Here is a 15,396-nt window from a genome sequence, read left to right on the forward strand (position 1 = left end):
TGCTGCTGGATTGTTCTAGCACAAGCACTAGGAGAGGGGTACAAAGCAGCAATTACAGTAACTCTCACGGCCAGACTGATTTTAACACAATACCATGAAGTCCTCTCACAGGAAGCTCTGTGCATAGTGCCTATACAGTTCCCAGTGAAGGGGATGAGAATCAGTTTGCATCACATATTTACCTCCATGAATAAAATAAGTCTTCCGGCTCTAACGCCCCTCCAGAGGAACAGCACATAAGCCTCTGAGAAGCAGCTCAAGGGGGAGGCAATAACTGATCATTTCACTGCACCAGAAGCCGGTTTTACCTTTGTGGAGATCAAGTGAAGAGCTTTACAAGCTGCCCCCAGCAAAACCTTACTCTTGCTGACAAATTACCATTCACTGCAGAATGGATGAGGTCTTGTAACATCACTGACATGCTGAGTGATACAGCCTGAGATATCTAAGAGCATTCTGGCCAATTCAGCATTAAGACAGGTGTCCTCTCTGCCATTGCAAGCCCATTCTAGTGCCTGCTCTGGGCAAAACTGAGTAGTTCAGCACAGGAACAGTAGGTGTGTATCATGTAGCAAATCCTGTTCCAGTTTCTTGTTAAAAGGAAAGAAGTAGGGTGGACCGCACAGAGCCAGGTTAGAGGGAGCTAATGGAGAGAGCTAGTGGATGCCTTGTCTTGTCTGTTACAGAGCCTGATTTAATGACGAAGGGATGGTTCATACTTGCAAGGCCCAGTCAGAGACAGACAGGTTCCAGCTTTCTGCTGATAACCAGGAAGTGCCCCACTCCCACCCCCTCCACTAAGCCAGAAGGAAACATGCTCCAATTTGCATTGGTTCCTCAGCCCTCCCTGGACTTTGACACGAGAAACCCTCTAGGTCAGAAGGGAGTGGTGGGGGCGTAAGATCCCGTTTGTGATCAGCACCATGTTCTGTTTGTTCCATATAGATACAGCCCAAGAAAAGCAGATTCCAGTACAGGTCACTATTGATTACATTGTCCGGATCCAGGTTTTATTTACATGTTGAGGAGCAGTTTCCCCAAAAATCACTTGAAGGGGGAAAAAAAAGAAAAAGAAAAAAAAAAAAGGTTTCTCTCCATGCACACACACTTTAAACTGCACCATCACATGTGGGTATGTTAAAGGCTAGTCAGACACCTTCATTCTTCATAAACAATGATTTTGTGAAAACAATAACATGATTTTAATAGTGTATCTGTGCCATGAAAAACATAAGCCCAAAATTAAAAAAACCAACCAAACAAAAAACAGCCTTTCAAACAGACCTACACACCCTCTAGCCAAGTGTGGTCTAAATGCAAAGCGCTCTGCTTGCTTGGACAGAGCAAATTGTCCAATGGGCAGAACATCTAATACTCATCTAGAGTGTCTGCCCGTGGGATTGAAAGACCCCGCTCCTTAAGTGCCTGCACTTTCAGCTTCTCCGATTCCTGCTTGGCTTGCTGTTCCACTCGCTGTTCCTCCAGGATCTCCTCGATCGACACCTGCTGCAAAGGCGTGTCACTCTCCTTCTCCAGGTCCTGCAAAAGAAGCACCATTCAGGGTTGCCAGGAGGGAGCTAGCAGTGAGATCTGTGGCTCTGCTTGCACTGACCACCAGTGACATTACAGAAAGCGCTTAACACAGCACTACCTGGACCACAAGCAGCACATTAACATATTCATGTGTCGAGAATTCATGTGTCCCCAGGCAGCTCCTGCGATGAGCAGCACTTCACAATGCAGATGCATGGGACAGGATACAAGTCCCAGGATTTCCAGCACTGCCCTAGAGCACGGGTCAGCAACCTTCGGCATGCGGCCCATCAGGGTAACGTGCTGGCGGGCCATGAGGTATTTGTTTACACTGACCATCCGCAGACACAGCCCGGAGCTGCGGGAAGCGGAAGCCTGCACGTCCATGCGGCCCCAGCTCCCTAGCTTACACAATCACCTCAGGTCAGAGAGGAGACGTGATCCCAAAGGGGATGGAGGGATTCAGTTTATGAGAAGCAGCAGCTCTCTACTTTCACTCAGTATGAACACTGTGCTGGAGGGCATGAACCCAGTGCACTCAATGTGGTACATCACTGAGGTTTTGTTTTAATTAGTCCTTAGCAGCTTCACAATTAATCTATTACGTTCTGCTCATAACAAAACCAGGAAAGGGTCATTGCTGAGGTCACAGCTTTCGGGATCTGCTCACACTCCCAGAATCTCACTGGGCTTGCTGGATGTCTCAAGTACTCACCCCTCTCCTCTTCTCAATTCAAGGCATTTGTTGCAGGACCCACTGTGTGCCTAGTACTGGGGTTAACATTTCCCAAGGAGGGGGAAATGCTGCAGCTGACACTGTCTCCTTAGAACGGAGCACAGGAAAGGGGAAAACAATCAATCCATGCTCCACTTTTGCAGACTGCAAATTGTTGGAGCAACACTGTTCAAGGCTGCCACTGGCTGGGAAGGATCAGATGTATGATTTGTTGATGCTCTGAATAGTCAGGGCAGACCCAAACCAGAGAGGTTTTAGGGAAGACATGACTGTAATCAAAGTCATACGGGTATGAACAGAAATCTTACACACTTGCACTTTAGGGATGCCTGGGCATATGCTATGGACTCTGAAGAGGGCTTTGTGCTCACGGACCCCAGAGGGCCTGCCAGATGTTTCTGGATGGGACAAGCTATCATTGCCCATTGATAGGTTCATTGGCCTGCTCTATCAGAGAAGCTGAGCCATGGCAGGATCTGTCTCCCAGGATACATCCGACTCCCCCCACGCCGAGGGCAGATGGGAGCCATCTCAACGTTTCATCCCAGCTATGGGATGTTGATTCTTAAATGCCCAAATTTCACTTGAGAAAACCACAAAGTGTAAAGACTACATATGAATTATAATGGAATTTGGGCACCTACTCCTTAAGTTTCCTTGAAGACCCCAACCTGGAATCACAGGCAATGCAGAGCTCTGAGGTGTTGCAAAACACCCGTAAAGACAAGGACGCATGTGGGAAATTGCAAAAGGAAATCTGACCTGGAAAAAGGCAAGTTTGTTGGTTTTTCTGGGGGTAAGGGGGAGGGAGATGACAGCTGCTCTCCATAGCACTGACCATGCTGCACCTGGAATACTGCCTTCACACTGAGACCACTATAGATTCCTCCGCACGCACTCAGTTACCCAAACATATCCTGTACTGCAGGCTCACTTTATCCTTGGAGCTGGTGGGAAACGTCTCAAAGCTTCTGTGGGTGCCCACTTTCCCACATGGCTCTGATGAACTAACCTGCACCAAAATCTTTGCATTACGCTCCTCCCCCCGAGCAGCTAGAGGAAGGCACCATGTTGCTCCTTACAGTACTGAAGGGACAAAAGCTCAGGACCCTCGATCGCAGGGTTGGCCCTTTTGCCTATGTAACAGCACATTCCATGAGCCAGGGGTAAAGGGTTACATAATTCCCGCGGTGCTCGCTTCTCTGGCACCGTGTGACCATTTCACAGCACACATATATCATCACTGATACAGACGGGACCTGCACACTGCCAATTGTTGACGAGACCTGGCTCCAGCGTCAGGTTTGTTGGCAACGCTGCTCAGAGTAACTGAGACTACACTCCTGGGCAGCAAGGGAGTCCGTGCTCCAGCAAAGTGCCAGACGAGAGGCTTACTTACTATTTCCCCCAGCAGGACAACGTTCTCGCCTCGCACGACAAAGATGCCTCGAGGGATGTCACCATATTTTTTGCCCACGTGAATGCGCTCCACCGTCTGGTGTAATACCAAGTTTGCTGCAGTTTTCAAGGGAGGAAGAAAACAGACTCTTTTGTGACTTTGTCTGAATGAGGCTACAGTGTCATGGTCCCAACCCAAAGCAGAGGGGCTGCAAATGCACTGCAAAGCCGCCCTAATGCTCATGCTTCGGTAGCATCCAGGATCTTTGAGCATTTCAGCAAAGGGCAGTTGAGTTTCACTCACCATTTCAGTGCAGTTGTTCCTGGGGTGAAACCAATTTAGCACAATACTGCATCCATTTGCAGTACTGCATAGCACCTAAAGGCCCCACCTGAGATTGGAGCTTCATTGGGCTACATACTGTCCAGACAGAATGGGAGGCTGTCCCTGCCTTGAAAAGCTTACAGACTAAGTCTTATCTACAAGGGGATTTCTTCTTGATTAACTCCATAAAAGGACACACTATCAGAATTAGCTATTCACACTCCAGAATAAGAGTGTCCACACAGAGTTAATCAGGAATAGTTAATCTGCTTTAAATTCACATCCTACTTTAATCTGAATTTACTTTCACGTGTGCATGAGACCTTGATAGACAAGACAAGGGCTGGGAGGAGAAACAGGCACAGGGAAGGGAAGCGTCAGTGCCAGAAACAGGAACAGAATGCAGGTCACCTGACATCCAGTCCCTTGGGTTAGGCACCAGACCCCACTGCAAGGGAACTGAAATAGGCCACCAAGGCTCTGGGCTCAAGACCTACTCTTACAAGAAGCATCACGGCTCTTTAATGAGCACAAGTCTCATGTACCGAAGTCCCACCCAAGAGCACGGCACCACAAGCAGTACAGCACCACGCAAGGCACTAGTCACGAGGGAAGCTAGTCACTGGCTCCACTTCCTGAAACTATGACGTGTCTTGACTGGAGGTTTCCCATCCTAATCCTACTTTTCCTGAAATACTGAACTTCACACTCCACATTTTCAGGGTGAAATGTGACAGAAGTCAGTCAGAATCCAAAAGAGAAAAACGTTGCAAAGTCTCGATATTTTAATTGGTAGATCTATGGATTGCTGTGAAGTTGAAGACACTGGGGTTTGTACAAGCCGTAAGAAAACAAACACTGTGCTCCATCTGCAGCAGCAATTAAATGTCACACGGTCCCTGGAGCGGTACTGACTCAATTGTTGATTCTGGGGCAAAGACCAAGATGTTTCATCTTAAGTGGCTATTTAAATTGCAGTTGTCCTAGACTCAATAAAATTGTTCAGTCAACATCCACAGAAAGAGAAAAGGTCAGCATTTGCCAATTAAAAGCAGGCCAAATAAATAAATAAATAAATCTCTATCAGTAAGGGACGATATATTAGCCAACTTTTAAAAGAAGCTTTAACAAACCATAGAAAGTAAGAACATCTTGACATGTTCTTTTAACTTAACCATAGTTTATTAAAGGGTTGTTTTTTGTTTTTTTATTACCAACCAAATGCTGCATATATAAAACCCAGTATCTGGTAAGCTAAATCTTAAACTAGCTTATCTTGAAGAAAACCAGAACCACCATGCGTATAAATTCAAGGGGAAAGATTATGCAGATAAGAATGTTTATAATGCCAGCTCTTAACCATGAGGAGTACACACACTTATTTAAAAACCATAACACAAACAAGGTTTAAATTCAGACTTCAAGTCACACCACTTTATACACCTCAGTGCTTTTAAGCCTTGATTGTTTGGAATTGAGGAAATGTGCAATACTGTTCATGACAGGCACATGACAAGAATTCAGCACTACTATTCTAGATTATGCATCTATTACACCCAACAAGATCACACAGGAAACAAATGAAATAGGAAACTCAGATCCAAACTTGCTGTTTACAATTAAGTCACTGTGTCTTTAACTGACGCGGAGATTTTCTGTTTCACTGCTTTTGCTCAGAGATCTTGCAGTAAAATGTTCTCCTGGTTGCTCTTTGAAATTACATTTTATCACAGCACCCTCTCAGCCTATGCATTCCTAATCCTTGGCTCCGCCCACCCTTTTGATTATGGATTGCTACGTATCATTAACCGCCATCACTGTATCTAAGCACCATTCGGGTGATCATGCTCCGTTTACGTCAACAGAAGGATTCAGGCTCTGTACACGTAACCAAGCCTGGCACTGAATTCTATCCAAAATTTAACACACACTCTCCACCGCTCCCTCGTTTCAGCCAAACACACAAGCAGGGTCGACTTGGCCAGTTGCCTTCCACATCCCATCTGTAGCAGCCCAGCTTGGAGAGCGACGCAGGGGTGGGAGCCAAGAGGTCCCGGCTCTGGCAGAGCCCTTGGGTGAGTCATGTCCCCTGTGTGTTTCAGTGAAGTGAGGATAAAGATCCTCCCCAGCTAACCTGCACATTGCTGTCGTGTCTGCACAGTGCTTTGCCACTGCTGGGCAGACCTACAGACCTTGCACTGCACCCTCAAAGTAGTGAGATGGACTCATCTTGATCTCCATTGGCAGAAAACTCTGCAGCCTTCCACAGAGACTGCCCAGCCACCTAACCCAAAGAGTTCCACCTTGGGAGCCACTCCAGCTGCAGCACACCTGTCAATTCTCTCTGCCAGGGCTGGACGTGGGGGACTGCATGGACCTAGCTCGTTCAGGGCTTTAAAGATCAGGCGCAACACCCCAAAAAGCTCTTGACTCACAAGCCTGGCAAAGCAGGAATGGGCACGGTGCGAGATGTCGTCTCAGCAGTGTGCATCTCTCCCCTCCCCTCCCCCGGAGTCACCTCACGTCCCATGCTGTAGCACTCAGTCGGCTCTAAACTCATTCTAAACCAATGTTGCTAAAGGCCCTGTCCACAATGCAAAAATATCCAGGTGTGGGGAGGGTTGAGGCAGAACCATTTTATACCATATCGTTTCCCTTGCCTCTGTGACTGAAGAGCCCGTTATAGTACTAGAGACCATATTTTACCCTATGAATCTACCTGAGTTAAGAGATGGCTACAGCTTGTATTTTCCAGTCTATACACGGATTAAAATCTGCCACAGCCATGTCATATAGCTTTGTCTACACATGGGCAAGGTAGCATAGATCCTGTTATACCGCTCCTATTACTGGAAAGCTCAAGTACCACAGTAGTTACCTTGCTTAAAGCACCAGGGTCCGAACCCTATTGCTTTGCAGTGTAGATGCAGCACCACTTGACATGGGTCCCAGGAGTCAGCTGGAAGTATCCCACAATTCCATGGGACAACTTCCTTAATCCTCTATCCCAACAATCTGCAATCCACTCTATTGAAAAGGAAAGCCCCCATGTCTGGAAATGCTGGTGGCTCAGGACTCAGCGTTAACCCATTCTCTTCTGATCTGCAAGTGTACTGTTAGAGAGCCTCCAGGGCTTGCAACAGAGAGCAAATTGATCAAGCCTTTTGCAAAGCGAGCTCCTTGCTAGTACCTTGCAGGGTGGGCAGTAAACTTTTCTCACAGTGCACCACGGTTCTAGGGCTGGAGCAGACACAGTTTTGGGGGGGAGGGGAGTGGGAAAGAGGGGCACTAGGGACTCTAGGACATTGTTATTTTGATTCGGGTCTGCACGTGGATGCCAGAGCATGGGTTAGAAACATCTTAACATGAGGTTAAAATACAATGTAGACACAAACCCAGAGTTCCCTAACACAGGTCAGCTGACTTGAGTCCCACTAACCCTGGGCTTAAATTGCAGTGTAGACATATCCAAAGAGTCCGCAGCACAGCTAAATTTCTGATATCAGCTGGCTATACAGCTCAGACTCACAACCACTGTATCTTCTACATGTTTACACAATGCTGGAACCCATGGATTATTCCCAATCCTTATCAAGTTACTATCTTTATAAGTCCTCTCGCGCCCCCGCCCCCCCAATGTACACCAAGAGCCCCATCCAAGGCATTCCCTCTTTCCTGCCAACGGTATCATTGGGTAGATAATTTTCACCAGCATCATAAATATTTGTGCACCACTTGGCTGTTCTCGATTCTTAAAGCACTGTTTGGGAGGTGTCTGGCTCCCCCTAGCGGTGAGCTAAGAAAGTCTTGAAACAATAAAACATTTTAACCGACAACTTGAAAGCTAGAAGCATTTTCAGAGTTATCAAATTCTGATGCAAGATGCATGTCTTTGCAATCGAGAAGGGGTGGCCACATGCCAAAAATAGAGCTGGAAAATATCTGAGCACACAGGGAGAATTAAAAGTCAAACACACAGTGAAATTTCCTCCCTTTTCCCTCTACAGCACTTAGAATAATAGCTGCTTTTAAGTCGGTCAGCAAGCGTCTCCATGGAAACCAATGCTGATTAAAAACAATGAGCATTCCTCACCTCCCTCCACACCTCATGGACTGGGTTTGGCAAATGTAACTTTTCCAAGAATGTTTCTATTTGTCACATGTCAAAGGCTTGTGACGCACATGCATCAAACGTGGAATACTAGCTTTCAGCACTGTCTACTGGAGAATTTTAAACAGTGGATTTATAGTAAAGTAGACATTTAAGAAATATAATTAAAGATGTACATAATGGGACGGAAAACCTGCTGCATGAGGCAGAAAGGGCTGGGACTAAGAGTGAGGCCATGTGATCACATACCAAACTGATCGATGCTTCGTAAATATCCTATCAGCGTTCTACCATCTCGAAGGAGGACCAAATGTTTTTCTGGAAGAGATGTTAAATTATCATTAGTGGTTATAGAAAATATCAAGCACTGGTTACAATCAATACAAAGGCCAAATTCAAAAGAGAGCAACTAAAATGCTGAACAAGAATGTTTTAATCAGCGCTAAATAGCATTAGTCATATTGCGGTAGTGCTTCAGAGCCTATCATGGACCTGTGCCCCTTCATGCTGCATGCTGGATGGACAGATAACAAAAAGGGTTCTGCTCTGAAGACTTTACAATAGTTTTTATAGCCAGATTTTCTGAGGTGCTGGGCATATGCAGCTGCCACTGAAATCAAGGGGAGCTGCCTGCAGGTGAGAGACTGCTGAAAAACCAGGCCAATTGTTTGTAAGTGCCACCCAGATCTGAAATGAAGATATCGAGACTCTCTGCAAAGTCACAGCACTAGAGATTTGGAAACACCAACACCTGGAGATGATTTTAAATGTACATCTACGAAGCACTCGGCACCCTGGAGGATGCTGAAGCCCTTCACAAGCTGCACACAGCACCACGGAAAGGCAGCCAAGGTGAAATGGAGTGTAGCAGCGGAGAGAGGGGGGGAAATACAGGATTTCCCAAAAGAAAGGGAGCCTCAGGCTGCTCAGTTAGCGCTGAGATGATCATTATCAACTTGAACTGACAGGCGAGCCGGGCTAATGGGAGAACCCCGTTATAGTGAGAGCAGTGGGGGAAGAGGAGCCAACCCGAGAGAGAGACGGGGAAGCCCGTACCCCCAGCCCAGCCCAGCCCAGCCCAGCCCGCTCGGGCTGAGTGCAGCGCTCCAGGGAGGAGCCGAGGGGTCTCCCTCCGTCTCAAGATCTTTTGCAACCTGGAGCCTTTCAAAAAAGGACGTGAAGCTACAGAGCCCGGGAGCTGCAGCGGGGCCCGCGGGGGGGGACGGGGGACCGTAGCGGGACCTGGCCAGGCCCGGAGGTCGGGGGGTGGGGCCGGGCCTGTAGTGGGGCCCCGGGCGGGTCAGGGGCTGCAGCGAGGCCTAGCCAGGCCCGGGCGGGGGCCGTAGCGGGGCCCGAGAGAAGAGGGGGGTCCGCGGCCCAGGGAGGCGGCCCCCCCCGGCCGGGCGCCACTCACTGTCGATGTCCTGGATGAGGCTGGCGGTGCCCGGCATGTAGTTCATCCTGCGGCCCCAGCCCGGCGGGTCCCGACCCGCTCCCACCACCCACCGCACGCAGCGGAAGCGCCGCCATTTGCCCCCGGATGGACCCGCCCCGCCCCGCCCCGCGGGGTCACCGGCCCCCGCCGCTCCCCACAGGGGCCGGAGGCTGCGTGAGGGGCCGGAGTGAGGGGGCTGGGGCACCCCCCCCCTTCCCACAGCCCCGCTCAGCGCTCCCCGGGTAGGGCCCGGCGGGGGAGGGGGGGGGCTGTGCTTAGTTAATGCGGGGGACTCGGCGAGGACATTGTGTGCCTGTCTCTTTAAGAAGCGGGTGTCTTGTGCACCGCCCCGGGTTTCCACTGATTGGTGATCGGGCGGTGACGGAAGGAAAGTTGACGCTGATTGGCTAAATATTTGGTTGCGTCGTTAGATGCGGAATGCTAGGGCTGATTGGGTGATATGCACGGTATGGGCGGTACCCTCTCAGTGATTGGCTAAGGCTGCAGAGGCTGTAGCGTTTAGATGGCACCTTCAGGGCTATTGGCTGAGGTGGTCACGATGCGGGTCAAGGTTGTATCCTTGGTGGGGATTGGTTGCAGCGGGCGGGCTTCGCGCAGGCGCGGGAGCGTGGCAGCGAGCCGGTAATGTCTGCCCTGCGGCGGCTGCTCTACGGGCCGGAGGCGGAGCGGGCTCGGCCGGAGCCGGAGCCGCCCCCGGGCCCCTGGGGCATGGAGCCCCGGGCGTGCCCGCAGCACCGCGGGGCTGGCCCGGGCCCGGCCTGGCCCGGGGGCAGCTACTGCCCCGGCGGGGGGAGCGGCTGGGACAGGCCCGGCCGGGGCGGCGGCCCCCAGGTAACTGGGACCCCCTGGGAGTGGAGCGGGATCTGTGGGGGGTGGTCCTGCCCCAGGTCCGGGGGCGGGGCTGGAGCGTGATCTGTGGGGGGTGGTCCTGCCCGGTGGGGTGAGACCTGTGAGGGGAGGTCCTGCCCAGAGGCTGGAAGGGCCCCTAGGAGCTGGGAGGGGAGCGTGGCTGGGGGCATCCCCAGGCATGGTCCTACCCTAGAGACCAGGGGTGTGGGTGTCCCTTATGAGCACTCTTGAAGGAAGCTGGGGAAGGATCCTCAGGTTCTGGGGTGCAGATGTCCCAGGTGTTGTGGTCTGTCACTAGCCTGGTGCAGAAGAGATGACTGCTCTGATATGCAGTTAAGCTAAATTGCTGCTGTGTTCCTGAATCCTTTGAACTATTCTAATTGATTACGCCTTTCTCTTGCTGTTTCTCTGTACTCAAGCCAACTCTGCATCTACTCGCCCTTAAGGCCAGCTTGCCACAGTCACACTGGTGCACTAAGTTAGAGGCTTGAGCCTACTGGAAAGCACCTCTGTGTAATGCCACCTCAAAGCCCAGAGAGGGAGGAATTCTGGTTTTGGCAGCTAGTCTGGAGCGGCAAGAAGCCTGGAAAGGCTTGTAATTACATTGTGTGAGGATTTGAAAATAGGTGACATCTTAATATGCCTTCAGGCCCTTATAGTGTATGTTAGAGTCACAAACAGCAGACTGTTCATACAGGCTCTTCCTTCCCTGATTTAGTTGGGGATTGGTCCTGCTTTGAGCAGGGAGTTGGACTAGATGACCTCCTGTGGTCCAACCCTGATATTCTATGATTCACAGCACTGCAACATATCTATGAATTCTCTTTGCATTTTTTTATTAGACATTGTCTAATCTGCTAGTGCTAGTGCTATCACTTTTCACCTCTATGGGGCAATGGGTATGCATGAATGCAAATCATGTGCTCTTTCTTAAGTCTGCACTCATCCCCTCCCCTCGCTAACCTCCTCCCCTAAACAACCCATTTTTCATGCAGTTCAAGGCAAAGAGGTAACAGACTGTGGATGTATTTTAATTTGGTCCTTTTAGCAGGTGGGTCACCAGGCTAAAGAGAGTCTCTCTCCTAAGGTATGTGGGTCTGGACATCACTGTGATGGTAGCCAAGTACGTTTCATCTCAGAATCTTTCAGGCAGGCAAAGGGGTGATGAAGTATGGCTGGTGCATTGGAACTATCCCGGGTAGTGGGATCTGGTAACTCACTCTTTATGTGACTTTGGACAGGAAGAACCGTAAAAGGGAAAGAGACATCAGAAAAACAGAATGAGAGACGAATTTTCCTATCCTAAGCAACATGGAACCAGTGGATCAAGTGGTGGTTTCTAGAGTTAACACTGCTTGTTGGACTACAAAGGTTAATTCATCTACTTTAGAGTCTAGAACACGCAGGGTTTTATTCATGGTTAAAAGTGAAATTACCCAGAGCATCCAACTTCTGTAAATTGCATGCTGCCAGCACCCTGCCCTGGTCTGAGAGTTGGGGATCACAAGCTTGGGAGCTTGTCCTCCTGTAAGGTGTGAGAGGTATGCTGAGAGCAGAGCTTGCTTGAAGACATGTTAAAACATGCTTTTAGAAAGGGGTTGTCTCTTTCAATTCCTTTCTCTCTACAGAACCCCACAATATGAGCTCAGAGGAACAAAGCAGGTTGGCAATCTCATTGCATCCTGTACAATTAGAGGAGTAACTTCTTCCCAGGGGAACTGTCAAGCTCATTTGTTTAGTAAGGCAATTTAAGATCCCCTGATGAAAGGTGCTAGAGAAGGACTGCGGATTACAGTTCAGTGCTGAAAAGGGTGTCAGATAAGAACAATTTCCTAGCTTTATTGTCACAGTAAGATGTGAACAGTCTGATTCACCCTAAGCACAACCAGGTTCCTGGAAATGAAGATTGCAGCAGTGGCTGTGTTGCTGTGTACAGCTCAGAGCAAGGCTTGTCAGTGTTCCACATCAATTCCTGATGTCAGGCTGATCCTGGCTGCCAGCAGCCAGCTCTCACAATGAAAGGCACCCCTTAAGCTTGAATATAGCAAAGGCAAGGATGGCAGGGGAGAGGAGTATAAAAGTGTTGTTTGCAGCAGTACCTAGCATGAATGTCAGTGAGCACATTCCAAGAGGAGCACATTCATGCTGAGGAATTAACTGCATCTGTGTATCGCTGATAGCAAATGGGCAGCATGAGTTCTTGTGGCTGTTTGTGGCCACTGTATCTTTAATGAGCTTGGGCTGCTGTTCCTTGTTATACACTGGAATGAACTTTTCCCCATTCTTTCCCGAATGGGGAGACTTCTATTCATTACTGTGACCGATATGGCAATTTCCTGGGCAAACCTCACTTAAATGAAATTTAAGTATCTTAGGAGTTGATTGTATAAAAAATGCTAATATTTATGTACAGTATTGTGGGATTATATGCAGCTTCTTTCATGAGGGGACAGGATTAATGTAAACCCTGGGAAGTGCTATGAGCTTCAGAGGACTCTTTGGAACAGTGTGCTAGACAAACCAAATTAAGTGGGCTTGCTAGGAAATACTTGGGAGGAGGGGAAGGTGCCTTCTCACCCAATTTTTAGAAGCTGTGCCCTGAGGAGAAGTGCATTGTCTGCTGATCGCCTGTTATATGAGGACAAGCTCAGAATCCCAAACTGGATACAAGACTAACTCTCAGATTTGCAGGCGGGGGAAAGGGGGTGCGCTTGTTCTGAGCAAAAGCTGTTATGAACTTGTGGCCACAGAAAAACTCCTGTGTTGGGGTTGGAAGGACTGTTCATCCGCCAGAAGCCTTGTTGGAGTTAGGGGAGCATCTCTGGTAAGCTTATTAGGATGCGTGTAGGTTCTTTTATTGTTTTTATATCTTTTCTCTGTAATGATTTTTACTTTAAGAATAAAATCTGCTTGCTTAGAGCTGTGTGGTAACTTCATTTTGGGCAATTACACTGTTTGTAGCCTCTGAGGAGAAAAGTAAAGCAGGCCTGCTTAGGCAGTCCGACTTTGCTGAGGAAATCACAGTGTAGGCAGGGATCTGTGCAGCCTGGAAGTACTCCAGTAAGGGGGGAGAGACGTGTGTCGCTGCTCAAGAGAGGTGATGGCTGGGGAGCCAGATGTCTCAGAGTAGGCGCCCTTGTTGGATCATGGAGGAGGAATAAAGGTGCAGTTGCCTTTGGACTGTGACCATTGCTATCCAAAAATGAGTTGTTTTATTTTCCTTCTTAGGAGCAGCCTCCTTATCCTGGATATGGTTCCAACTACTGGAACTCTGCGGTGCAGCCTAGAGCCCCCTACCCAAGTCCGTACCCCGCTGGACCTGAGTTACAAAGCCAGGTATAGTAGAAGGGCAACTCTTCTCCTGTTTCTTTTGAAACTGAAAAGTTTGTTTTGTTGGGGTGAGGTTCAAGCCAATACCCCAATACTAAAGGGCTGGTTTCCCTTGAAAATAAAGGACCCAAGAGTCCCACATAGGCAATATTCCTAAACACTTGGTTCCTTTGCCCTTTTCTCCTGACTGCATTAGCCTGAGGAAATTCCACACACTGATGCGAAAATATTAAATTGGGTTTAAACTGGAAATCAAAAATTTAAACTACTTTAGCATCCATGCCTGAAACTCTTTAGCTAATTGTTGAAGCTCAGTGCAAATGTATTAATCTCCTTCGCTGTCAGTGTTGGTGACTTCCAGCTGTTTGATATGAAATGCACTGTGTCCTGTTGCCAATGAACTGACAGTAATTTGGGTAATTTTTATATCAGTGGTCCAACTAAGTGAATAATCCCAAATGACTCTTCTAGTGTCTTTCAGTCAAAGATCCCAAAATGCTTTACTGACTCTTAAAACAGTCATGTGTTAGGCAGGTTTCTATTCTGTTTTATAAATAGGGAAACCGAGGAACAGACAGCCCCACTTGAGCTTGTGAGTTCAAAGATGGGATATTCTCCCCATCTCCCCCATGTCCAGGGTCTCACCCCACTTGTGGTCTCAAAGATGGGGAATGGGGGGAAGGGATGGACATGCCCACCATGTCTGTCCACCTCACCCCACTTTTCCTCTTTTGGGGGGGACCCACTCCCCCACCCCCCCCCCCCACCCACTAAAAATCCTCTCCTGGGCTCCCACCAGCAGTCAGCACCAGTCACACACTGCCTGTCCCTCCCTCCCCCTGTCCCCTCCCAAAACCCTTGAACTCCTACAACACAGACACACACACAGCAGCCCTCTCCCCCTCTCTCTAGCCACTTGAGCAGAGATATACACCAAAATCTTGACTCAACACAACACTCACTCACTTCCCCCCCCCCTCCCCTTCCCCCCTCCCCCTGAAAGGACAGATCAAACAAAATCAGAACAAACCCAGGTCTCCTCCCTCCTTCCTCCCTCCCCTTCCTGAGAAAGAAAGAGACAAAAGAAGAAGAAAGAAAAAAAGAAAGAAAAAAAAGAAGAAAAAGAAAAAAAAAAAAATCAAAATGCCCAAGCCAAGCTGGACACTCATCTATATATATATCATCAATCTAATCTCAATCCCCTCTTCCCTTCTCAAAATCAGCATCAGCAGCAACAAAAATAAGCAAGCAAACACACAATTGCAACAATAGAAAACAAAAACAAATCATAAGACTAATTCCTTTCTAATTAATTATTAATACTATTAATTATTAAACTACTCTCCAGAGAAACTGAGACATTGACTGTCTTTTCTAGATTCAAAAAAGAAAACTGAAGAAAAACAAAAAAACACACAGACAAAGGCTTCCCTCCACAGAGATTTGAAATTATCTCGTCTCTGATTGGTCCTTTGGTCAGGTGGTCACCAGGTACTGCATGTTAACCCTTTACAGGTAAAACAGACTTTAACCCTTAACTATCTGTTTGACAGACAGACAAAGTGATTTAATGCTTGCAGTCACACAGTGTGTCAGTAGTGGAAGTAGGAATAGAATCCACTCCTCTGCCCTAACCATTAGGTCACCCTAGAAACTCC

At 48.4% G+C, this 15,396-nt stretch overlaps 2 protein-coding genes across 6 annotated transcripts in view; one reads left to right on the forward strand and one right to left on the reverse strand.

The window, feature by feature from the left end:
• On the reverse strand, nt 1-9,674 carry LSM1 (LSM1 homolog, mRNA degradation associated). The gene is made up of 4 exons (XM_039523195.1): nt 9,518-9,674; nt 8,353-8,421; nt 3,669-3,784; nt 1-1,539 (listed from the first exon to the last, which is right to left on the reverse strand). The coding sequence occupies exons 1-4, from the start codon at nt 9,561-9,563 to the stop codon at nt 1,369-1,371; spliced, it is 402 nt and encodes a 133-aa protein (XP_039379129.1). The 5' UTR covers nt 9,564-9,674; the 3' UTR covers nt 1-1,368.
• BAG4 (BAG cochaperone 4) overlaps nt 8,890-15,396 on the forward strand; it is a 19,593-nt gene continuing 13,086 nt past the window's right edge. Inside the window, exons 1-2 of one of the 5 annotated variants that reach the window (XM_039523192.1) lie at nt 8,890-8,955; nt 13,637-13,744. In XM_039523192.1, the coding sequence (XP_039379126.1) occupies nt 8,905-8,955; nt 13,637-13,744 (159 nt within the window). In that variant the 5' untranslated portion in view covers nt 8,890-8,904. Of the gene's footprint in view, nt 8,956-9,954; nt 10,006-10,082; nt 10,391-12,161; nt 13,233-13,636; nt 13,745-15,396 lie in introns of those variants that run through there. The other 4 variants (XM_039523194.1, XM_039523193.1, XM_039523189.1 and 1 more) reach the window with 4 other exon arrangements.

The sequence above is a fragment of the Mauremys reevesii genome, linkage group 2 (assembly GCF_016161935.1).
Source record: "Mauremys reevesii isolate NIE-2019 linkage group 2, ASM1616193v1, whole genome shotgun sequence".
Lineage (NCBI taxonomy): Eukaryota > Metazoa > Chordata > Testudines > Geoemydidae > Mauremys > Mauremys reevesii.